The sequence below is a fragment of the Typopeltis vanoorti genome, chromosome 23 (genome assembly GCF_054136105.1).
Source record: "Typopeltis vanoorti isolate ZY-2024b chromosome 23, IOZ_Tvanoo_1.0, whole genome shotgun sequence".
Classification (NCBI taxonomy): Eukaryota; Metazoa; Arthropoda; class Arachnida; order Uropygi; family Thelyphonidae; genus Typopeltis; species Typopeltis vanoorti.
In genome coordinates, this window is record NC_143571.1 from 61,035,349 (window position 1) to 61,062,135 (window position 26,787).

The window sequence follows — 26,787 nt, forward strand, 5'->3', positions numbered from 1 at the left end:
TTGAATTATTAAAACATTCACTCTCAATCATAATAAAAGATTACTTGCAGATCCAACTACCATCTGGAGAGGAAAAATTTATAATTAAACAGTGCCTGTGTTGAGACCATTTTCAAGAGCATGTATACAATAAATACAGGTACACATAAGCTTAAAACACTGACTACTTAACTTCAAGAATTCTCGTTTGTTAATTACTTGGTTAATTCTGCAAGAATTAACCAGATAATTAAAAATTTTTTTCTCTTAATAAGACTGATATGAGATTAATGAAATTTTTTTAAATTCTCATGTGTTGATTTCCAATGAAACAAAAATGGCAGACCATCTGATGGAAGACATGCAACTAAGATACCTTGTGTTTCAAGTTCAAAAGTGAAATTTATTCTTTAATGTTGTTTAGGTGGCTACATCAATAATTTGAATTCCTTGTAGCCAGATAAATTCCCACTAGGAAGTGTAAGACTTACAAAACTTGTCAGGTTTTAATTGTTTATTTTTTATTAAACTCTTTAATTACATAATAATGTGGTCTCAATACAGAAAACTTCCCTCAGAACTACTAAACCACAAAAACTTACGTTTGCATCAGGATTTGAAGTTCTTTTAATTCCTTTTTTTTGCATATTTAAAACTCTATTTTTTTAGTTTTAATACCTAATTTTTGTTGAAGATGATGGAACGAGCATGCCTGGATACCTGCCTATGTCGATTTCTTTCTGTAAACTTCTAATGATAATCCTCATTTCTTGTATTTGTTGTTTTTTTAATGTTTTTGTTGATAAGGATGTCTAGGAATAGTAATTTTCCATTCTTTCATGTTTAAATTTTTTTTTGTTCCACTTTACCATCTGTCATATGAAATTGCTCTAAGAATGTAGCGTGTATCTTTTGAAAGAAAAAATCCATTACTCTTCCACTATCTTTGTTTTGACTTGCTTGTTTACTGATGACGGCTTGATCAAAATATCTGCATAAATAAAATGCACTAAAACTAATATAGGGTATTTTAACCTTAGTTAAATAGGGAAAGGTGAAAAAACAAACACAAAGAGAACAGTATTGAATCTTTATTATATGTAAACTTATATATAATGTTAAAGTTGGTCGATTGGTAGCGCCTCTGCTACTAATGGCTCAGTTAAGTAAGTCTGAGCGCGGTTAGTAGTTGAAAAGTGACCAATCGTTCGATGCTGTTGGCACACTCTCCCTCGATGAGTCTTTGAACTCCCTGGAGGTGTCTAATAATAATAATAGGCTCTTCATTATAATTAATAATAATAATATTTTAGATGTAGCACTGAGCTAAGTGTCTTCTGCATCTTGAAGCTGTAGCCATGAACGGTTGAATGTCACTTCCTTTTTCGCTCACGAAGGAGCTCTTGGTAGCAAGACATTGCTTTCATGGTCATTTTCTAAGAATTGAAGGAAAATTTGCATGATTGTTGGGATACTTTTACTAAGAAAGTCTGTACTAAGTTCTCTTTGTGTATCATCTTCAGAATCAGAGGGTGAAGATTCTGCTTGATTGCTTTGTTCTGCCAATTCTCAAAGATTATTGTTGCTATATCTCTCGCCATGGGACAACAGAAATTCCTCAATATCCCATTCATTCATGCCAAGTGTACTGAATTATTAAGGGAATCAGAATATTCAGTACTATTGTTTTTGATGTCCGTGCAGTTAGCCTAGTGGCTATGCGCTTCACAACCATGTGCTTGGGGAAGGCGTGTCCTACGTTCGATTCTTGTCAACAATGTGAAGAGCTTAAGGATCTTCCTCAGCCATAGCCAAGTTAGCTGGTCTTGTGCATGGACAGCAGGGTTTTTCCCCCAGTTTATTTGGGGTTTTTCATCTCGCAAGGAGGCAAACAGGCCCCGTGAACACACACGGATACAGTCAGGAATACTTAAGACAATCCCTCCAGCCATAGGTCTGAATTGTCAGCTATGCCGGTCCCGAGCCCAGATAAAAATAGGGGGATTGAGGTGGTGCCATACCTCCCTGTAAAAGGGGCCCATGGCCATTGAATCACCATACGAAATGAATTGTTTATGACAAAATGTGATATGTTTATTTGCAGCCCACTGCGCTCTCATGTTTCGTACTGTCTCAACTTTCATGTTGCTGGACTATTCTTGTATTCACACATACTACTATGTGTGTGTGTGTGTGTGTGTGTGTGAATACCTTTATATGCTGGATAACAGTTTCTGTAGCACTTATACTGATGCTAGCATAAGTACTGCAGAACATAACAGTCAGTTCTTGCTGGTAAAAATGCTTTCAGTTGGTTATAAATTAAATTAAAGATGCCAAGAAATTATAATATTATTTAATCCTTTATCCAAGTGAAAGTAAATAAAGTTTGCATGTGAAGTATCTTTACGACTAGGGCATTTGTATTAGTGCCTTCACATTAATTGTCTTGGTATCCCATAATGCAAAGAGCACATGCTGCTTTCAGGTGTGTTTAATGCTATGTATTATGAGAAGGGCCACTATCCAGACCAGCTTTGACCTTTATTGTGGTATTAACAGTGGGAACCAAACCCAGAAAAGATACCGACTAGTCATCATATACAAGTAGCCTAGTCATGAAGATACCTCACATGCACACTTTGTTTACTTACACTTGAATAAAGGATTAAACAAGAATATAATTTCTTGGCATCTTAATTTAATTCAGTACTAACCATACAGCTAGTGCTGACATACCAAGCTGAAAGTCACTTATCATGCTGTGAACAGTTATTGTGTTGAATTGGACACGTTGCTGTTTGCTAATAGTGAAAATTAGTGTTTGGTTTTGCTAAAATTTTACTCTCAAAAGATCCACGGTGTTCTCACATGGAACTATTTCACACGGAACTGCAGATCTATTTAGAGTACAAACTGCCTTGATTTCTTTCCAAATAACATTAAATTTGTGTAACTTGTTTGGTAAATACATTTGTTTCCTTTGTTATTATTGGATATGACACCAGTTAAGTGGATAAAAGGGTAGTTGCTGGACAGATATCAAAAAGGGGTGTATGGAGGGGCAGAATCAAGGCAAAAACAGGTGACTAGTGGTGTGCCGCATTTATGTACAAATTAAACATTGCTGTTTAATTTGTACATAAATGATATAGGAAATAACCTGAAATTCAGTTGTTTGCTGTGATGTGAAATTAGGTAGAGTAATAGTTAATCAAGGCAATGTGGAGAGCTTGCAGGATGATTTAAATAGGCTGTCAGTATGAGAAAAAGTTAATAGGTGTCAGTTTAATGTCAGGAAACAAAGTTATGCATTGTGGGATAGATTACAAGCTGTGTATCATATTGATGGCACTGTACTCCAGGAAATAGATGAAGCTAGAGATTTAGGGACAGTGGTAGACAGAGAGTTAAAATTTAGAGGATATTTAAATAAATTATAATACCAGAATTAACTCACGTAAAATATTATTTATTAGTATAATTTTCACCTGAGTATCAAAGGCATCTTCAGTACAAAGCTAATAGAACAATAACTGACAATTCCAAAAGGCGCCACCTAAGTAGCTAATGTAAGATAACCAAAAGAGGTTATTAAATTTCCTAACTTATTAAAAAAAATTAAATAAATAATATATACAATTAAAAAATGTTAGAAAAGATTAGCGATTTAAAAAGTACTATCTCCCACAAAGGGGAAAGATGTAGACCACCGGATCTGTTTAAGTTAGGAGAATGAAGTCAAGTTTCACATGTTTCTTTATAAAACTGTTACATGAGGGAACCAACATTTGTGAAGGACTCTTGTCTTGTTCCAATGAACTCTGTCTAGTGTTCCTACCTACAACATTCCTAAATCCCTAGCTTCATTAGTTTCCTGGAGTATATTTCTATTAATGTGGTACAAAGCCTTCATCTCAAAATGCATAACCTGACACTTTTCCATATTAAACTGGCACTCATTATCTTTTGCCTGTATGATCAACCTATGTACATTGGTGCCCAAAACCTAAGGATGAACATTATTTCTGAAGATTACAACCACAAATTCAGAAAAATGAGCTTGTGACAATTTTGAGTAAAAAGCAGGTACACATTCAAATTTTCAAATCGGGTACAAAGGGATCGCATGGTAGCACTCAACAGAATAAAAGACAAAAGGCTGCACTAAGTGAATTCTGTTTGAAGGAAACTCTTTTCATGAAGGAATAAATTTGCAAATTTGGATGTCTTGTAATGTCTCAAAGATATCACTATATGATTTCATGTAGGAAAGAATTATTGGAAAGCTTGAAGGCCACAGAATTACTGATATTGCCAGAGAGTTTGGAATCTCACATAACATTGTATCTAAGCTCTTGGCAGTGTTTTAAACTAATGGAATGTGTTCCAGATGTTTGCTAAGAGGTCACTCTCACTCTACCATTGAACATGAACACATATATTTGGTTATAACAGCAAAATATAATTGATGCACCACGGCAGGTCAGCTCCATTCAAGCACAGGTATGTGGATATATCAATAAACTGTGGCAAGGCATCTGTGACAAATCGGCCTGAAGACCTGTAGCCTGCATCTCTTTATCCACAGCTCATTGTAGAGTATGTTTTCAGTGGTGTTGTATCCATAAAAACTGGATAAGACACCAATGGGCTAATGTAATCTTTACAGATGAGAGTTGTTTTAGTCTTTCCTCTAATTCTAGATGACCCTTGATCTAAGATGAAAGTGGTACTGCTTACCATCATGAGAATGTTCTTGAAAGCAATAGATATGGCAGTGCTAGGTTAATGGTGTGAGGAGGCATCATACTTAATGAAGACACCAAGCTACAAGTGCTGGAAAAAGGGACTATGACTAGTAAACAATATTGCAATGAAGTTCTTCAACATCATGTTTGATTGTTCCGTGGTGCTGTAGGCAAAGAATTCATTTTTATGGATGACAATGCCACACCACATTGTACACAAGCAGTGGAGATACCTCTGGAGACCGAAAATATTAATAGATAATAGGGAGATGTATTACTGTTCAAAATTCCCTTCCAGAAAACAAAGCCTTATCTAAAAGAGGAGGAGTGGGCCAGTTTGCCTCAAGGACTCCTGAATCACTTGGTGCTAAGCATGGTACAATGTTGTGAGAGCTGCATCGCAGTTTGGGCTGGACACATTCCATACTGAAATGTCACTCTGCATAGTTTTCTGTAAGCACTGTGTATTAATTCAACTACATATCCTTAGGAAATTTGTAACTTTTGACAAAAACATATCGCAATTTAATTTGTACGAAATTTATAGTACATTTTTTGTGTAATATAATTTATTAGTATGCTGGCAATAAATTTATGTCTACATTTGGCTGCAGTCATGAAAATATTTTCATATACAGGTAATAATGTAGTTCATCCTTAGCTTCTGAAACCAGTGTATATCATCCTCTCTACATCACCTTATTAATTATTACTCTACCCAATTCGTCATCATCAGCAAACAACTGAATATATCCCTTCACATCATTCTCTACAGCATTTATGTACAAATTAAACAGCAGTAGCCCAAGCACAGTCTTGTGAAACACCACTACTTACCAACTTTCTCCTGAATTCTGCTCCTCCTTATACTACTCTTTGGTATTCTGTCCGCCAGCCATGTTTATATCAGCAGCTTCATACCTGTCTCCATTTGTTCCAATTTGTGTAACAGGATTTCATATGTTATCCTTCAAATGCCTTTGCAAAATTAAGCAGCATAACTGTGTCATTCCCTTTATCCAACTCACCCTATTATAAAATAGAAAATAGAGTAAATTACTAAGGCCTATTCCCCTTCACAAAACCATGTTGTCTCCCATAAAGTATCATATTCTTATCCACCCATTCTTGCATTCTCTTTGACTAACTTTTCTAATATCCATGCCACCACTCTCAAAATACTGACTAGTCTATAATTTTCTACCTCAGTTCTGGAGTTTCCCTCTTTCACTTCCTTGGGACTCTACCAGAAGTGAGACTTAAATTAAACAAGTTTGTCAGAAGCAATGCCAATTCCTTTGCACATTATCACAACATGCAAGTTGATACCCATGTAATGCTAAGGTTGTATTTACATTGATCCCCTACAATATCCTAAGCACTTTTAAATTCATCAACTTCTATTCCTCATCAGTCCCTGTCACAGCAACATCTTTGCTTGGATAACAAACTCTTGCAAAATGGCTGGTCAGCAATTCCTCAACTCAACTATTTTATTTGCTTCTGTTACCACATTACTATTAGCACTCATTAAAATTATCCTTCCATAGTCATTCTTCCCATTACTTGCCACATAACAAAACAAAAAAACTCTTTGGGATTCTTTATACCCTGCTCAGCTAATTTCTTCAAATGTTATGTACACTACAAAGAATTAAGATTAAAAACTGATTATTTGAACATCCTCACAAACAAGTCTGTTTAAAAAGTTAATCATCCATATATATAAGAAAACAATCAGCACAGATAGGAATATAATAATAATATTATTATTATTAGCAGGCTTCCATGAAGTCATGCATTAATGCTGTCATTAACCAGGCATCTATGGTGTCCCAAAACTCACTGTGAGATACAATAACCATTATTCCCACAATGCCTACCATGGCTCTCATTAAACTCGATCGTCTCTGGTAACCCATTTCACTCATTCACAAATCCTCATAAAAAAAAATCTAGGCCTCAAACAATGGTGCTAACCACACTTTTGTTCAACTTCTAATAGTAACCCACCTATCCCCCTCTCTCTCTCTGTTCTACTTATCAAAGAGTTTTTGTAACTCTCAAAACAGTCTATCCTCATAGAATCATTCAGACTGTTTTAGTCAGTCATATTTGAATCCTCTTCATCAGTTCATTTTCAAGAATCCCAGGAGATTAAATCTGAACAGAGTAGTCCAGATATGGCTCAAAGCTTTAAGGAGGGATATAAGGAAGTTAGTATCCCTCTTTTAGTACACTTATTTAGTCCACTTAATATTCTTATTTAGTACACTTTACTAAATGAACTGGCAGTCATTATATCCTTTGCTTAGAGTTGATGGATGTGTCTAAGGGCATTAATGGATATTACTCACACACATTAGTATGGTTACTAATGTGTATGAGTAATAACTTTAGTAATAAAGTAAAATTATTCAGTTAAACTCCCAAATCCTTGCGCTCAATTTCTTTCTTACATTGCAGTCCCATCGGTATAATATACAGCTTGCAATCTTTTGTTTTTGCAGTTCAATTTTTAGTTATTCAATGTTTTAACCTTCACATTTATGTAATCTTCTGTAACACATACATATATATATTTATTATATCCATTCTATATAGACTTTGTGTTGTCTAAGATAGCCTCTGAAGTGAGAGGCATATGACTATGGAGATTTAGAATAATACAAAATATTATTATTTTAACTATGAAAGCAAAGACTACTAAGCAGCAACATAGTGTAGTATGCACACAAACGCAAGTTACACTACAGAATAACTGATGTTGCCATACCTTTGTTAAGAAAATAAAACAATTAAAAATAATTAAATTTCATTAACTAGTTCAATACTTAGAGACCTGTTACTTTCAGTGACTGAAGAGCCTTAAAGATATAGAGAACTTAACTGTGATAGTGGAGTCCTACTTTGGATGAGAAATTCTGGCATTTCATCATAGTTTCCAATCTATGATGGAAAAGAAAAAGATTAACTGTTGGAGAAATAAAATGAAATCTTGAACAGAACAGATGTTTACACATTATTAGATAATAAGAAAAAAGTCATGAAATGAACTGGACTTGTATGACAAAGTATATATAAAATTCTAGTAGCAACATATGGTTAACTCCAGGATTCATCCCCTCCCCCTCCAAAAAAAAAAAAAAAAAAAAAAAATTCCATTACATTTCTCAAGACCCAAAATACTATAAATTGCTGGAGACCATAACAGGCCACTAAGCCTGAACTAGAATGAAAGATTTCTTTATTGTTGCAAAAATAAAATAAAATAAAATAATAAGTGCAAAAAACAGAGTAGCTTGTTCTGTAGTTGGTCTTACAGCTCTCATAATAATCAATCTATGAAAGTGAACAGTACTAAAGAAGGTAATATTTGATGTTTTAGGATAGAATTTTGGAATCAATTATTATTATTATTTGCTTGTACTGTAGTTAGTTCCTTTCCCCTCTCCATCTTGCTTTGTACTACGATTTTTTTTTTATTTTTAGTATTTGGTGTTAGAGGAATCTGGGTAAAATATCACTGAAAGATAGATTATATCAAAATATAGTAAAGCTTGTTTTAAAGATAAGTTTTTCTTTCACCAGGCTAACACCTGAATCTGAAAATATATTATCCAGCTGATGTAATTGATTTTAAACTCTTTGAAAAGGAACACGAAGAATGGTACAAAAGATTAAAAATTTGCACACTTTTTGAGCTTCTGAGAGAAACTATTTCTGAAGAAGAAAGAGGAAAAACAGGGAGAGGGGGTGCAGAAGAAAGGAATGAATGAATGAAGAGAATTTGGAACAAATTATTATTGAACAATAAATATGGTAAGATGATTCTTCTCTAGAACAACTTTGGGAAATGTGCTTGTTATAACATGAACTTGTTTAGTGATGCAGAGAAAAAGCATTATGCAATTTTCTTGTGTTGATGGCCAAGATAATCCTCTTCAAGAATATACCGCATATAAGGAAAGAAAAAACTACTAGTTTTTCTGGCAGATATTAACAAAACTATACTTACTCTCAGAGATTTTATTATTATTATTTCTGTTCAAATATTGATTTAGAAACAAAAATAAACTATAGGATATTTACAGAATGGATATGTTTCTACCCTTCCCATTACTGATATTTTTTAATATTTATGAAATGTATGTGAAAAGTTAATGTTTAGAGGGAAACTGTCCAATATTGTGTATATGACTGTATACCTCAATTTTACTATTTGTGTTTTTATAAGGATGTTCCATAAATGAATGAATATTCAAATAGAGGTTTTCCATGAAATAATTAAATATAAGCTTGCTATATACCAGTACAGAATCAAAATCAAATATGAGCAACACAAACTTCATGTTCAGATAACTCTAAATAAAATACAATTAATAATGGTGATATTATGTTGGCTCTAACAAGAGCCAATTTCTTGTTAGAAATTTCTTGTTAAGAGAACATAATATCAACTAACAAGAGATTATGCTAGGCATAATTTCTTGTTAGTCTTCAAACATTTAATTTTTCTATTGTCTTTTACTTAAACAAGACAGTATTCATATTCACACAATCATACTTGGGTGTTTATTAGTCCACTTGTTTATTACTCTATCTCCCATTTTACACAAATCACAAAACTATTGTAATCATCCTAGCTAATCACTAGAGAAAAAGCTATAATTACACATGTATTATTATTTCACACATACATCATTTTAAGGTCCACTTACTATTTGTTTTACAGATAATCTTGCTTCGTTAAATTTCAGTTTTTTCCGGTAGCCTTGCTTCTAATAATGACTGTGCTGCAGAAAATACCTTAAGTAATTCGGGATCGTCAATTGCTGTAGAAAAGGCCTGAACAGCATGAACAAAATTAAGAATTGCTTTATAAATTTTAAGCTTACTGGTTTCACCTGCGTCGCTGTTTTCTTCATCCTCGCTACAAATATCGTTGCTCACACTTTCCATGATAGAGTCAGTTATAAGGTTCTTATCTATTCCGCCGTATTTCGAAGAAGATCGTGACTTAAGATTGGACACACTCATTAGTTTTGGTAGAGAACTCATATTATCAGAGGCATCGGAAATCTGAATTTCTGTTTCCAAAGAAGCCGGTTTATTTGGTCGCGAACTCAATAAATCTGATTCATCACATCCAGCAGCTGATGTTTCATTCTGATTTACTCTTTTAGAACATAATTTGAGTACCCATTCTTGTAGTTTATTATAATCTGCATTAGAAGATGTGTCTAGTACCAAGTTGTACCTTTTCTTAAAATTATCCAGCCAACCATTAGAAGCTTTAAAATCATAATACCTTAGTTTGGCGGCAATTTTCTTGGCTTGGGCTCTTAGCATTGGTCCATTAATCTCAATTTGCCGGGCACGAGCTTCTAAAACCCACTTCCATACCAGCATGTTTACCTTGTCATGCACCGCGCTTATCGTCTTCAGCTTTACGTGGCCGTTATGTTTACTAAACCACTGTGCTTGGATTTCACCTTTGTGCTTTAAAGCGGTGTATATCTGCGTTTTTCCAACTCCAAATACTTCCATTAGTTGTCTTACAGGAATTCTATCGTTTTCATGAGCATCAATCACTCGATACTTCTCGTCTAAAGTTAAGGTCTTGTGCTTATGAATGGACATTTCTTTGTGAAAATGCAAAAAATTCCGTATGAAATCCCAAATCAACAAAAGTTGATAATTTAGTACATTATGCTGAGTTAGGAGGTGTTCTTCAGTTTTCCGTAAGTTTTACAATGGAGCCGCTTTACATTTTACACGTATTAGAAATTTTCGCTAAATAATAAACTTCAAACGGAATTTAGCAGACCCACCTTGCAAAGAGCGAAAATTCTTATTTTGTCCGCACATGAGGAAATGATTGTTGAGCGACTATGCGCCACCAATATAGTAATAGTTTAATTAATTCGGCGGCTTGTTACTATGGCAATAGAATAGTTAGTAGAGGGTTTTTTTAAAGCCAAGTTTGCCTGATAAATCACTTAGCAAGCTAATATCTCTGCCTAATTCGACTGATTTACATTTAAGATCAAAGGATAGGCGGAAAGCTAATCTTGTGGTTGACTATTTTGTTACAGAAAGTATTGTCTATTCTAAATTTGTTATTTATACAAAACTGAAGCAATTTTATTCCATTTAAATTTTGAGTTGTTTCGTTTAAAGTCTGACATGCGTCTGGTATTACACTGTTTCCAGTCCTTGCAATTTACTTTAGGCTGCTAGTTTTCTAAAGGACTTCGAAGTAAACGTTTCGGATATGCCTTTAATAGTTACTATAAGTAAGAGGATGAGAATAAGGAGGTAAGGGCGATAAAGGATGCAGCTAATAGTATGATTCCATTCTCATCCACACAAAACTTTTCGTTTAGGCCCTTGAAAACTTTTGTTTTGCTCACATCAACATTCCTCTCAATCGACGTATAGGTGATGGGTCAACTCTGAGATAGATCTTAGTAGAATTACCGAATGCTACGTGCAACAGCTTTGCCGCTGAATCCAACTCCAGCAAACAATCATAATATAGCATATAGTAATTCTACTGAAATCTACCTCAGAGTTAGTCCATTAACCTCTACTCTGCTTCCTCCAATTTCAAATATTAAATAAACCAGGTGATTAATAGCGCAGTTGGAAGATTGAGACGACATTGAGTCCTTTGACTGGAAAAGAGTGGTTGTATGAAGGATCTCATGACTCGGGAAATCATCCTGTGGGATTTTCCAGTTGACAGTGAGTTTGCCGTTCTTATACAGAAATATAACAGAGGTTTTTTTTTTATTCTCCTGTTTTGCTGTTTAACTGGAGAGAAACTTCGGCTTCCCTCCACTTAAACAGGCAGACTGGCAAAAGAACGTACGTGCAGTTGATGGGTCCTGAGACTCCAAAGAGGCCCATGTAGGAACCATGAGAGACATTTGATAATAATAATTAGTCTGGTTGCTCTGAATTAATTTGGTTTGTTGACACAAAATACTTTATTTTAAGCAGTGTTTTACTAAACGGATTTGGCCAAAATTAACGAAACTCGTAAGCATTAGTCCCTAGTGTGTTAGAGCAAAACAAGGGAAATGAAACCTACATTCACACTACAAAAATGCTCATAATGCTTCTGATTTTCGATCTGAATTAAAATTTTTACAAAGAATAGTAAATTAAATTTAATATCATTTTTTAAAAAATATTAAAAAGAATAAGAGTGGAAGAAAGTAAGAAAAATATTCCAGTAATAGTTATAAATACTGTATAATCAGTGGTAGATGGTGTAGTGAAGGTGATGTCACATAATAATTATAGTCATGAATGCATTTTAATTTTTATATAAACGAAATACTATTCATATAAGACAAAATTTTGAGGTATCTGGGTGGCTTGTAACTTTGCTGACTCCATGACACTGATGTTCAAACAAGACATAAGTTTGCTTCTAGTAACTAGTAAGAGTACCATTTTCTAGTTTTTTTTTGTTTTTTTTTTTGCTAGTTTTGGTTTAGTCGATCTTCGGCATAGCTAGGTAGGGTGTTCCTTTAAAAACTCTGGTTTTCAAGCTCGCAACTAATAAAAATCGACATTAGCTTTTGTTTTAGACAATAATATACGACGAGGGTTTAGAATCACGATGTGATGGCAATTGTCTGCCATAAATACTCCTCTATGCCAGTCTTCAAGACTATCACTAGCCATGAACTCAAATATCGTTGACAACTTAGGTCCAGCTTGTCTATTGATTTCAAAAAAGTTAATAAATGTTAAAAAGAGCTACCCAGCCCTTTTGTGTAATAAGAGTCATTAGAGGATTTATGTATTGTACTGTATAAGTGTTTTCAACACATACTTTCCTACTGAATATTTTATCCCTGGCATCGAAATTTTCTCATGAAACTGTTTTAGACTCCGTTTTTGGGCTCTTAGAGTTTCATGGAATAAATTTTGAGAAATTGTTTTAAATCAAGTAAAAATCACAATTTCGGTTTCTACTCATATATATGAAATATGATGCCAGCAAAGGTTGGTCGATTGGTAAAGCCTCTGCTACTAATGGCTCAGCAAAAAGTTGAGCAAGTTTGAGCCGGGTTAGTACTTCGAATGGAATCAATCGTTCGATGCTGCTGGCACACTCTCCCTCGATGAGTCTTTGGACTTCCTGGAGGTGTCATATATTAATAATATTTTTAAAACAAAAAAATTTGACTCATTTTTTTTAATATATTCAGGCGTGTGTAGACCATGTAAATAGTACGTCCTTACATAGCGTTGACCCGAAGAAAGATTTTAGTTTTGATTGTATTCGCCAAGTAAGTGGGGTTTCCTCCTGGAAAATTCAGATTTTTAACCATAGCCCGAAATCGACTTTAGAATTCACTGTTGCAGGCGAAATATATATCTGTTAGGGTTTATATGCGATCGAGCGGCAATTGTTTGGCGTAGTTTCCCCCTTCCCCAAAAAATATTGATTCGCCGAGAGCCTCCAGCTCACCTTCAGTCAGTGGTGTAGCTAGAGCTTTTGTCGCCCCTCTCAATATACACATCAAAAATACTATAAAAAGTCAAAACGACGTATAGAGAAATAAATTAAAAACACTGTGTTTATTTTTGAAGTAAAAGTTTCATTCCAACATTCTAAAATGTTATATTTCTTGCTTTTTCGTTAGTATAATCGTCGATGACATTGTCGAAGTCTATCACTCAGTATGGCAAGATTTCTTAAACGCGAAGTGACGCCCTGGGCGGAAAGCCTTCCCACGTAGCTGCGTCACTACCTTCAGTGATGGCAGAAGGACAGGAATCAGTTTCTCAATCGACTTCAAATAATCAGTATAATCAGTTAGGGCTAAAGCAGCTCGCTCTTTTCGAATAAAAAAACGTTAGAGGATTTATTTTTATTCTAAAATAATTTTAAAATTGTCGTTTTTCCCATTAGCTAAATGCATCAAGCAGATAAAACATTGGATCGAACGGGTAATAATCAGAATAAGGCAGTAAAATTAAAGCAGAAAAAAAAATTATTATTATTATTATTATGTGACACCTCCAGGGAGAAAGACTCATCGAGGAAGAGTGTGCCAACAGCATCGAACGATTGTTCCCCTTCCAATGTTTTTATTGTTTATTAAAGAGAGAGAGAAGCGATCTCTAAATAATTAAGAAACATGCTTCAATGGCAGGCGAAAATTTTTAGCGTGCAATTTAGCATTTTATATATTTTTGCTCAAGGCTAACCTATTTATTATTATATTAACGACATAAACGAAAACAAATTCTCCTTTGACTTATTGCATGTCTATTGCCGTTTTACAAGTTTTCTCCAGGTGCATTTTGCAACAATCTATAAGTCCTCTATTAGATACATTTTTCTCAAAAGCATATAACATTCTGGCGCACTGATTTTAATAAAATTTAGTATTTGAGCTCTTTACGGGAATTTTTAAGCCATATCAATTTCCGTTTAACGCTTACCATTTGTAATGGCTAAATGATACAAAACTAACGACAGTAGATAGTATTAAATAATATAATATTAAATAACGTTCACGAAAATTATAATAAATATCTCAACAAATAAAACGTTGTACTTGCGATACGCGTATCGTATCACGCACAGTGATAACGTTATATAATTTTTAGAATTGTCGGTTAGTTTCCTAGTTTTTGTTACTTTCCATTGCTTACCAGTGTATCCTTGAAAATGCTGATCTAAAATGTCAGTGAAACATGTAGGATATTAAACTATTATTTACTTGACTAACATACAGAATTAAGTCTTTAATTTATTAATATATAAGAACATTAACCAAAATACTGCTTGAACATAGGTTCATTTGCTTAATGAAAGGTGCCACTATGTTTGAATATCCTTGCAAAATATACATTTTAAGGTTAATTTCTGTGGTTTTTACAAGTATTTAATTTAAAATAAGAAGCCTTATCAAGCAGCTTAGCAGAACAACAACAACAACAACAAAAAAAGTATAAATATATATATAGCAGCAAATCCTGGCTCATCTTGGATTTTATTGTTTATCATAAAAGAAAAAAAAAAACACGACAAATATATAATATATTTATGTTTTCCCAGGCAGCACACACACACACACACACATATATATATATATATATTGAAAGTTTTTATATATATTGAAAGCCTGGTGTTGTATCACTTTACCCCAGTCCTGAAGATACTTTCAGGCGCAAACTTTGTTTGCACACATTTCGATAAAGGATTAAACTAAATTTATTATAGTCTGACCAAGTGAAAAATAACCTTTCAATATCTTTCTCTAAATCCAGAGTAATTTAATAAAAAGGTGGCACACCGTTTGGCAGTTCCTATAGGAGGAGATGACCTTGCTAATGCTTCTGCCTGGTATCTTCAAACTGACTAAATGGGGCAGTAAGAGATGCACTGAAAGCTCATAGAGACTATGTATGGGATGAAAAGTTATCCTCCATTTCACCTAGTGATCACTCCATCTGGGGACTACTGAAAAATACCAAAAACAAAGGCAGATCCCTTCCCCCAATATTAACTGCTCAGGGCCTTGCTCACACAGATCTGGACAAAGCAGAGGTTATAGTGCACAGCTTGGAAGAGCAATGCAGGCCTTCGTATGGAAACTTTGACTTTGACCACATACATAAGATTCACAGCAAGGTCAGACACTCACTCAAACTTCCTATCACCAGCAATGACCATATTGCATCAATATCACCTGCTGAGATATATGACATTATTAAAAATTTAAAGAACAAAAAAGCTCCTGGACCAGACGGCATTACTAATCGTGTGATTAAACTTCTGCCCCGGAGGGCAGTAGTGTACCTGACCAGTATAATAAATGCAATTTTAAGATTTCACTATTTTCCTTCCACCTGGAAACTGGCTGACGTAATTCCCATACATAAGCCAGGCAAAGACTCACACCTACCCCAAAATTATCGTCCAATCAGTCTCATCTCAAATCTGGGTAAGGTTGCAGAGAAGGTCATCCTCTCACGACTTCAGACCTCAATAAATGACCTAAACATCCTTCCAAAAGAACAGTTTGGTTTTAGGCAACACCATAGTACTACCCAGCAAATCCACAGAATTGTTGAATACATCACAACCAGCTACAACTGGCGCCAGTGCACAGGCGCTGTTTTCCTAGACTTATCCAAAGCATTTGACAAAATCTGGCATTTTGGACTCCTGCACAAGCTTATCTCAGCCAGCATCTCACCTAAAATGGTTCATTTAATCCACTCATATCTTCAAAATAGATCAATGCAAGTAAAAATCAACGGTTCTACATCCTCCCAGCGCCACATCTTTGCTGGAGTGCCGCAGGGATCTCTACTGGCTCCATTACTGTTCTCTATATACATGTCAGACATCCCGCACAATCCGATGACTTCCATTTTGGCCCTATATGCGGACGATACGGCAATTCTAACCAGATTTCTCAGACCCCTTTTCATTACCAGAAAGCTTCAAGAAAACATTCTAAAGCTGGAGGGTTGGTTCTCTAAGTGGAGATTGGAAGTCAACCCCCAGAAAAGCTCAGCCGTTCTTTTCTCAAAAAGGCCAATGTCTCCTGTAGGAGATTTGTTACTATTCAATACTAAAATTCCCTGGCAGTCAGAAACAAATTACCTGGGTGTAATTCTCGACAAAAAGCTATCTTTCAATCAGCACACCAAGTCTGCATGCACAAAGGCATCTAAAGCCATAGCACAGATCTATCCGCTAATTAATAGAAATAGCAAGCTCAGCAACAGAATCAAATTACAACTATACCAGATGACAATTCGTCCTATAATCACCTATGCCTCTCCGGCCTGGAGCCACACCTCTAATGCTAACATCATCAAAATACAGCGAGTGCAGAACAAGTGCCTGAGAATGATTTTGAACGCCCCGTGGTATGTTAGAAACATTCAACTCCACAGAGACACAAATATTCCCTATATTTTCTCTTTTCTACGATCCTTAGCCACCAAGTTTTTCCTAAAGACGTCCACACATCCCAACGATTTGGTTCAACAAGCTACAGCATACGATCCAACGGACATATTCAAATATAGAAGACCAAAAGCTATATTGGCCTCCTTTAGTGATGCATAATCTCCATGCCCAATCAGGGCGAGCATTCTGCTCATAAATTTTACCTTCACTGCAACCACAACAGATAGCGGGGAATATGAAAAGCATCTTGCTTCACCCCTAAAGACATAAATGTCAATTGTCAGTCTGGTATCTTCGACAGTATAAATATGGAGATCTCAGTGGCCATTAAGATGGCGGCTCGTGTGTTAGTAATTAGAAGAAACACGTATAAACCACGGTGAAAATTATTTAATTGTAAATATTTCATCCTAAGTATCTTAGGACATCATCAGTCTGATGATGTCCTAAGATACTTAGGATGAAATGTTTACAATTAAATAATTTTCACCGTGGTTTATACGTGTGTTTCTTCTAATTATGAACGCACCACAGGTTTCGTTATTAAAAAAAAAAACAAAACGTGTGTTAGTATTTAGTGTCGTGTATTATTGATGATGAATTATGAATTGGTTTGATATGTTTTTAGCGATTTATATTTATGCTTATTCATTAGTAATAGTAGTTAATTGCTTGCTACCATAAACAGTCACTTTATTTTCCATAGTGCTTTATCCAGGTAAGTCATTTGTAATTACAAGCGCGATTCGCTAGGCCTACATTGCTGGTAGACTAACTCAGTCTACAGGACATTTGATGGCAGGCTTCAAGCCCTGTGGGATCATATATTGCTAGTAGTCCATCTACGTCTACAGGATACTTTGCTGGCAGGCCCCCGGCCCTGCGGGATTATTATACTGCTTTTAACCCATCTCTGCTGGCAGGAAATCGCCACTTTGAGATGGACAACATCAAAGATCACATCCAGTTCCTTAACAAGGAGCAGTCTCTAGAAGTGCTCAAATTTATAATAAGCAAATTAGAAACTGACTGGCCAGGATTCATAAAAGAGTACATTCACTCTAATGATGGAGAGGAGGAGGAGAATGAGATCTCACAAGAGGATCTCATTGCTGCTCTGTCACCAAAATCCCCCCCTGTCAAAACATCTCTCAAGGGGAGCACACTTACCAAAGAAGAAGAATCATAGAAGACCAGATGGATGAAGACACATGTACATTAGAAGTCCCAAAGAACACCGAAAAGGTTCCACCAGTAATACTTAGGGACAAGGACAAATGGACCACTGTCACCACAGCCCTTAGAGAACACAAAATTGCATATTCCTGGGCAAAAAATCAAGATGAAGGAGTCAAAATCCAACCAGCCTCAGTCACTGACTACAGATAGCTAACAAGACTAATGGATAACAAAGTCTCCCATATCATACTTTTGCTTAACCCAGCGAGAAAAATCTCAAGGTTGTGCTTCGCGGAGTGACTGAGGGTGTCACCTGTGAAGAAGTCACCACTGATCTCATGAGTCGGAACCTAACACCAGTGAAAGTGAGCAGGATGCTCAGGGCAGATAAAAGACCAATGCCACTAATACTCGTAGAAATTGATAAGACACAGAAAGAGATTTATGAATTAACAACGATATGTGGCCTCAGAATTTCTACTGAACCACTAAGGAAGAAATCGATGGCTGGGCAGTGCCATAGGTGCCAAAGGTTTGGCCATGCCCAAAAACTCTGCAAGGCAAATTACAGATGTTTAAAATGTGGCGAGGGCCACCAGACAGTCATGTGCACAAAACCAAGATCCACTCCAGCTAAATGCGCAAATTGTAGAGGACCTCACTCTGCAAACTACAAGGGATGCATTACACACCCAAATAACCGAGGGTTACAAAAAACTACCCCTCCAACACAATTCAGCGATGCTCAAGCCAGCCATGCTAATCACACCCCAGCCCAAACTATCAGTAGCCCAACAACTCAAGAAAGGAAACAAATGCCTAAAACTTATGCAGAGGCAGCACGAACAAAGGCTACTCCATCTCATGACCATATAGGCTCAAATCTAACTTCAGTACTAACTACCTCACTAGCTACCATGTTACAAGAATTCAGTTTGATGAATCCTTCACTGTCCTCCACGAAAAGATTCCTACAAGGTACCCACTCAATTCTGACAGCCCTCAACAATGAATAGAAGAAAATTCCATCCCAACTCTCTCATGATCACGGCATGGAATGCCAACGGACTCAGCAATAAAACCCTAGAACTACAATCTCTCACAGGCATAATCCTGACATAATACTGGTAAACGAAACACATCTCAGGCCAGCTAATAATCCCAAATTACGGAACTATACTATGTACAAAACAGATAGACTAACCGGAAGTGGAGGAGGAACAGCTATATACATTAAAAACTATCTAAACCACAATGTTCTGACCAATCCCCAAACCAAGAACCTAGAGATAACAGGCATTGAAGTTAATACCAACAACGCTGGCAATATCAAAATCTACGCTGTATATAATCCACCCAGCATTCCATTGCTGGTATCCGATTTGGACCCCATTCTCGGCTTCTCCGACTCCATCATCATGGCTGGTGACTTTAATGCCAAACATACAGTCTGGCATAGCTCCACAATCAATGATAAAGGTCGAATTCTAAACCATTCTGCAACGCAAAATTCTATTGTTGTAACCGGACCCACAGAGCCCACCCAGCATAGCTCAACTGGAAGTTCAGATGTACTTGACATAGTTGTCCTCAAAAACATCAGATACCAATACCAGCTGGAAGCAATAAATGAATTTTCATCAGATCATAACCCTATTCTGCTTAAACTTGGTACACAAGAACAATTCTCCCCTCCCCACTCTTTCATATCTTGGGACAAACTCACCAGAATCTTACCTGATCACATTGGCCCAGTCCCTACTATTCATACTAAAAAGGAGATTTACTCGGGGATCCATCCACTAGGGTGGATGGATCCCCGAGGAAATTATGGATTTAATTAGACTGAAAAACAATGCCAGAAAGCTGTATCATAACACAAGAGCTCCTCAAGATAAAGCAAATTTGAACAAATTAAACAGACAAGTACGTGAAGCCCTCCAGACACATCGAAACCGGGAGTGGGAATCTAAGCTAACAAAATTAAACCCTGAGGACAACTCCATATGGAAGTTTCTGCGAACCTTCCGCACCAAAAGACAACTTTTACCCCCAATTCAAACCTCAAAAGGAATAGCTCACAATGATGGGGAAAAAGCAGAGGCTCTAGCCGATAGCTTGGAAAGTCAATGCAACCCCTCATATGAAAATTTGAACATCAATCTTATCTACAAGATTCACCGCCGAGTTAGGCAGGCCATAACAGAACAAAAAGTTGATCTAGAATCTCTCACACCCACTTCTCCAACAGAAGTTATAAACATTATAACCCACCTGAATAACAATAAAGCTCCAGGCCCAGATGGAATTACAAACAGAATAATTAAACTTCTCCCCAGAAAAGCCATTGTACATCTAGTCAGCATAATTAATGCCATCCTCAGATTCCAGTATTTCCCTTTAACATGGAAAATAGCAGATGTCACACCAATCAAAAAGATGGGAAAAAACGCTGAACTCCCTGAAAACTACAGACCTATCAGTCTTCTGTCTAACCTTGGAAAGATTGCAGAAAAAGTAGTCCTTACTGACTTCAATCACAAACGGACCAACTACATATAATTCCAAATGAGCAATTTGGATTCAGAAAAAACCATTCTACCGTTCAGCAGATCCATAGGCTGATCGAATACATTTCCGAAGGCTTCAACTGAAATCTTCATACAGCTGCAGTCTTTTTAGATGCTGCAAAGGCTTTTGATAAGGTGTGGCATCAAGGTCTTCTCTACAAACTCATCACATTCAATATACCTATTAATCTAGTTAAAATAATTCACTCTTACCTCAGAGACAGATACATGCAAGTCAAAATAAATGAAACTGTATCAACCAGACGCAAGGTTCTGGCAGGAGTGCTGCAGGGCTCACTCTTGGCCCCCTTGCTGTTTTCTATCTGTGTTGCTGATATCCCTCAAAACCCAAGCTCAACAATCACTGCATTATATGCTGATGACACTGCATTATTAGCCAGATCTCTCAGCCCAAAACTGGCTATTAAGAGACTCCAAAGCAGCATTCACACGCTGGAAAGGTGGTTTATGGACTGGAGAATTCAAACCAATTCACAGAAGAGCTCAGCCATACTGTTCACCAGAAAAAAGCCTCAAATCAAGGAAGATATACTTTACTAGGTGTTAAAGTCCCATGGCAGAATACAGTCAAATATCTTGCAGTAATTCTGGATAAAAAACTACAATTCACCAACCATATAGAACACGTAAGTTCAAAGATGTCTAAAGCAATAACGCAGCTCTACCCCATGATCAACAGAAAAAGTAAATTAGATACTCAGAACAAACTGCTCATATACAAGATGGTAATATGCCCAGTCATAACTTATGCATCTCCTGCGTGGAGTCACACTTCGAAGACAAATATTCAGAAGCTGCAGAGAATACAAAACAAATGTCTGAGAATGAGTTTAGATGCTCCATGGTTTATCAGAAACTCCCAAATCCACAGAGACGTCAGCATTCCCTACATCACAACTCTTCTTCATGACCTAGCTGAAAAGTTCTTCAATAAGACAATTAATCATCCAAACCCACTGATCAAGCAAGCTTCAGACTATAATGAGGATCATCATCATCATCATCATCATCAAATTCCTGCCATGTACCCTCAAGGGGTGTACAGGATATGACAGTACTACATGAAAAAATTACATCATTACTAACTTCCTATCTACAATTTTCCTCCAAATCAGTCTGTTACTTGTCAAGACTCCAAACATTATCAGATCTTATATTTCTATCGTCTAAGGCACTTTGTACCGTATCAATCCACCTATATCTTGGTCTTCCTTTGGGTCGTTTTCCTGCCAACCTGGCAGAGAACACTTGTTTTGCTAATCTTTCCTTTCCCATTCTATTTAAGTGACCATACCATCTGAGATTAGCTCTGCTAACGCATTCCTGGATGCTGACAATGTCAAGTTCTTTCCTAATATCCTCATTTTTAATATGATATTGCCATTGATGCCATCTGTTCACGCCTCTAATCTTTCTCGGGACTCTCATATCTGCGGTCTCTAGTCTTTGGTCAAGTGTTTTACTTCTGACCCAGCTCTCAGATCCATAAGTTAAAATTGGTTTGAACACAGTCTTGTATACAGCTAATTTAGTGTTCCGACTAATTTCTTTCTTATTCCATATGAATTTATTCAATTGACTTCCCACGATACCAGCTTTGTTGATTCTGTTGTCTATTTCTATATTTAGTTTACCATCTTCAGTAAAAATTGTGCCTAAGTAGCTGAAATGTTTTACTTGTTCCACAGGTTCTCCATTCACAACACAGTTGACATTTTCAATGATTCTGCCTATTTTCATTGTCTTTGTCTTTTTATTGCTGACCTTCATACCATATCTATTACAACAGCTATTCAATTTAGTCAGAGAATCTTGCAGACTTGTAGCGGATTTATTTAGAGGTATAACATCATCCGCATAAAGCAAAGAGCTGACATTAACATCTCCAATTTTGATATCGGGTTTAATACCACATTCCTTCATAATGTGATCCATATAGATAATGAATAACAGAGGGGATAATGTACATCCTTGTCTCACACCAGATTTAACATTAAACCATCTTCCTGTACTTCCTTCAATTCTAACTGTTGACTCACAACTCAAATAAAGACTAAGTATTGCTTGATATAATGCCCCATTGACACCATATAACTGCAGCGTATTGAATAGCTTCTCTCTTGGCACCTTGTCATATGCCTTTTCCAAATCGACAAAACTTAAATACAGATCTTTGTTATATTCCCATGCTTTCTCGACTATTTGTCGTAAAGTGAAGATCTGATCCTGACAGCCTATATTTGGCCTGAATCCAGCTTGTTCTTCACCAAGCTTTTCTTCCACAATTCTTCTCAACCGTTTCTCAAGTATACTTGCATAGATCTTGCCAGGAACACTCAGTAGGGAAATACCTCTGTAATTCTCACATTCAGTTTTATTTCCCTTTTTATATATGGGTACAATGAGAGCTCTACTCCAATCATCGGGAATTCGTCCCTCTGTCCAGGCTTTCTGAACTATGCACTGTAAGACTTTTATACCACCATACTTCAGCATTTCTGGTCGAATATCATCTACTCCTGCTGCCTTTCCACATTTCAAGCCTTTGATGGCTTTTTCTACTTCAAGTATGGATATGTATTCCTGACTGCATGCCTGGTCAGTGTTTTTTATCACTGTGCTGTCATCACTGCTTGTTTCATTTAGCAGTTTTTCAAAGTAATTACTCCATACTTCAAGGATATCTTTTTCTCCTGTTTTCATTTCACCTTTATCATCTCTAATTCCTTTTACAGCACTCTTTCCTCCATTCCTAAGCTTCTTCAACAACCTCCAGAATATTTTGCCACCTTCTTGATATTTATTTTCTATATTCTTGCCAAAGTCCTCCCATGACTTTTGTTTAGCTAGTTTTACACACTGTTTAGCTTTCTTATATTTGTCTCTGTATTCTGTAAGAGTAAAGGCTGACTTATTTGCCAGGAACTTTTGATATGCTTTCTTCTTTTCCTTCACTGCCTCTTTAACTTCCTGTGTCCACCAGGGAGTTCTGATTTTTTTATCCTTGCACACAACCTCACCACATGCCTCTCTGGCAGAATCAATCAATGTTTCCTTCAGGGTTTGCCACTGAATCTCCAAGGTTTGATTACTGTTCTCAAACTCTTTCATTTTCTTTTCAATAATATTTCTGTATTTTAGTCTACAGTTCACATCTGAGAGCTGCTCAACTTTTATTCGCTTTAAAACTTTCTTACATGTTATTCTTTTCAATATGAAATTCAATTTTATCCTGCTCAAGACTAAATAGTGATCACTTCCAATTTCAAATCCTCTGTACACTCTGGTGTCCTGCACCAGGGAGAAAACATCACTATCAACAATAACATAGTCAATGAGACTTTTCTTATTCCTAGTCTCTTCTCTCCATCTGAATTTGTGCACATTTTTATGTTGGAACATGGTGTTAGTAATAACCAGTCCATGTCCTGAGCAGAAATCCAACAGATATTTGCCATTATTATTAGCTTTGCTCTTTTCTCCAAATTTTCCCAAAATATTTTTGTATGTCTCACAATCATTTCCTACTCTACTATTTAGATCCCCAACAAGGACCAACTTTTCCTTTTTCATTGTGTCAGTTGCTTTTTCTAAAGCCTCAAAAAATTCCTCCACTTCTACCTTAGTAGAACCTTCTGTGGGATCATAGGCACAAATAAGTCTCATTGTCCAGTTCCCCATTCTCATGTTTGCCCACATTACTCTACTTGAGACTGACTGCCATTCAAGAAGATTAGCCTCGTATTTTGTGTTGAATACTATGGCTACTCCTTCTTTTCCTTGATTGTCATTGCCTGAATATAACATTTTGTATTTATTGCTATATAATGAAGCAGATTTCTGCAAATACAAGAGACCCAAGTCAATTCTATGCTCAGCTGAACAGAGTTAACCTCACTGCCCTTTCAGGGCGAGCTTAAAGCTCAATAATTCTCCACCCAAAGAATTTTCCTTTTCAGATGGAGGGGAATATGAAAAGCATTAATGCTTTACCCAACAAGTCAGTACCGTTATGCGTTATGCCTGGTATCTTCAGATCTAATGTCACTGGCTTCTCGGTGGAAGTAAGATGGCGGCTCGCATGTTAGTGTTTCGTGTCGTGTATTTTTGATGGTGAATTGTGAATTTGACTGATAAGTTTTTAGAGATTTATGCTTATTCATTAATAATATAATTTAATTACTTGCTGCCATAAACAGGCACTTTATTTTCTATACTGGTTTATCCAGGTAAGTCTATTGAATTTACAAGGGCGATATGCTAGGCCTACTGCCGCTAGTATCACTATTGTTGTATTTTATATCGCCACATCTTATTACTGGTAGACACCTTAGTGTCTCTTCGGGATTTGCTAGTGGACCCTCAAAAGTCCACAGGATTATCTTTACCTGCTCGGAACACTTGAGTAATCTCTACTCTTTCTCCATCCGTGACTTATTTCCGAATATTATCATGGCAAAACCTCTAAATGAGGCCAAATTCGAGGAAGTTTACTTTGAATTCCTCAGACTGGGAAAGCTGCTGAGTGATAATTGGCCAGGAAAAGTCAAGCTCTTTGACACATTCTCCCCCACAGCAGTCACAGAGGATAATATGGTTGACATGAGTGAAGAGACCATAACTCAGACGCAATCAGATTTAGCACACTTCCCGAGTATGGAAGATGCTACATCCCAAGACAGCAGTCATCATACCTTGGAAACTGATACAGAGTTCCAATTGGTGAAAAAGAAGAGGAAAATCTCCACCAATGTGGAAGAACCCAAGACATCAGGGATGGAAGCACTCAATGGTCCTAAAGAAAAGATACCACCAGTCATATTAAGGGATAAAGAAAAATGGATCCCTACCTCATCAGCCCTAAGAGAGCAAAACATCTCATTCTCATGGGCTAAAAACACAGATGAGGGAATTAAAATACAACCCTCTACAGTCTCGGATTACAGACAGATGACCAGATTTCTGGACAAAGCTAGCGTCCCATACCACACCTTCACTTTACCTAGTGAAAAGAACCTGAAAGTTGTTCTACGTGGGATAGCTGAAGGTATCACTCCTGAAGATGTGTCCACTGATCTCTCCAGACAGGGCCTGTCCCCAGTTAAAGTGAGCAGATGAAAGGCCAATGCCTTTGGTGCTGGTGGAAATAAACAACACACAAAAGCAGATCTATGAACTGACTGTAGTATGCGGTCTCAAAATTACAACTGAGCCTCTAAGGAAAAGAGCATCTGCAGGTCAGTGTCATAGATGCCAAAGATTTGGACATGCCCAAAAATTATGTAAGGCAGCCTACAGGTGCTTGAAGTGCAGCGAGGGACACCAGACCATCTTTTGCACCAAACCTCGCACAACTCCAGCATGCTGTGCAAACTGCAGAGGACCTCACCCCGCCAACTACAAAGGATGCCTTTCCAATTCAAAAAACCGAGGACCAACAAAAGTCAATCTTGTTCCGCCACGTAACAACGTTTTAAGCAACCAAACAAATCGTCTTCCAGTCTGAAACACCTTGCCTTCTTCCTCACAAGAAGGAACAACCATGACCAAAACATATGCTGAGGCTGCAAGAACTAAGCCTCCTACATCTCTCGAGCTAGAAAGCTCCAACATAACATCCGTTTTAACAGCCTCACTTGCCACTATGCTGCAAGAATTCAGCAAGACATGCCCCTCAACATCTTCCAGAAAGAGATTCCTGCAAAACACTCAAAACATTATAACAGCCATCTGTCATGAATAATAAATTCAAACCAAAAGCTCCTAAGATAATAGCATGGAATGCAAATGAATTGATGAACAAGATTTTGGAACTACAAGAACTTTCAACTCGTCTCAGTGCTGATATCATCTTGATTGGTGAAACACACCTAAGACCAGCTAATAACCCAAAAATCTGTGGATACGCTATGTACAGAAACGACAGAATTGGCACAAGAGGTGGAGGCACAGCCATATATATAAAGAGTTATTTGAATCATAACACAATAGACAAGCCCAAAACAGTAAACCTGGAGGTGACTGGTGTGGAGGTACATACCTTCAATGCTGGGAGTCTCAAGATCTATGCTGCATATAACCCTCCAAGCATTCCTCTGCTGACAACAGATCTGGACTCTGTACTTGGTCCAAATGACTCCATAATAATAGCAGGAGACTTCAACTCAAAACACACATCTTGGTACAGCTCATCTACTAACACCAAAAGCCACACACACACTTTTCAACTATGCAATGCTCAACTCTGTTGTAGTCGTCAGCCCTACTGAGCCCACCCATTTCAGCCCTTTGGGTGGCTCGGATGTGCTGGACATTGTCATTTTTA

The 26,787-nt window shown here is 36.7% G+C and overlaps 2 protein-coding genes across 5 annotated transcripts in view; one reads left to right on the forward strand and one right to left on the reverse strand.

Moving 5' to 3' along the window:
* LOC150093899 (uncharacterized) overlaps positions 1-10,588 on the reverse strand; it is a 47,288-nt gene extending 36,700 nt beyond the window's left edge. For 2 of the 3 annotated variants that reach the window (XR_016550311.1, XR_016550312.1), the window contains exons 1-2: positions 9,452-10,588; positions 7,621-7,679 (exon numbers count right to left, since the gene is read on the reverse strand). Coding sequence is in view for 1 of the 3 variants with exons in the window: in XM_090412859.1 (XP_090268985.1) it covers positions 9,480-10,373 (894 nt within the window). In the remaining 2 variants the exon portion in view is untranslated. The remainder of the gene's footprint in view (positions 1-7,620; positions 7,680-9,451) is intronic. The other variant, XM_090412859.1, reaches the window with a different exon arrangement.
* Positions 1-26,787, forward strand: part of sni (SDR family oxidoreductase sniffer) — a 213,286-nt gene that overhangs the window by 134,004 nt on the left and 52,495 nt on the right. The gene's annotated exons all lie outside the window — the stretch shown is intronic.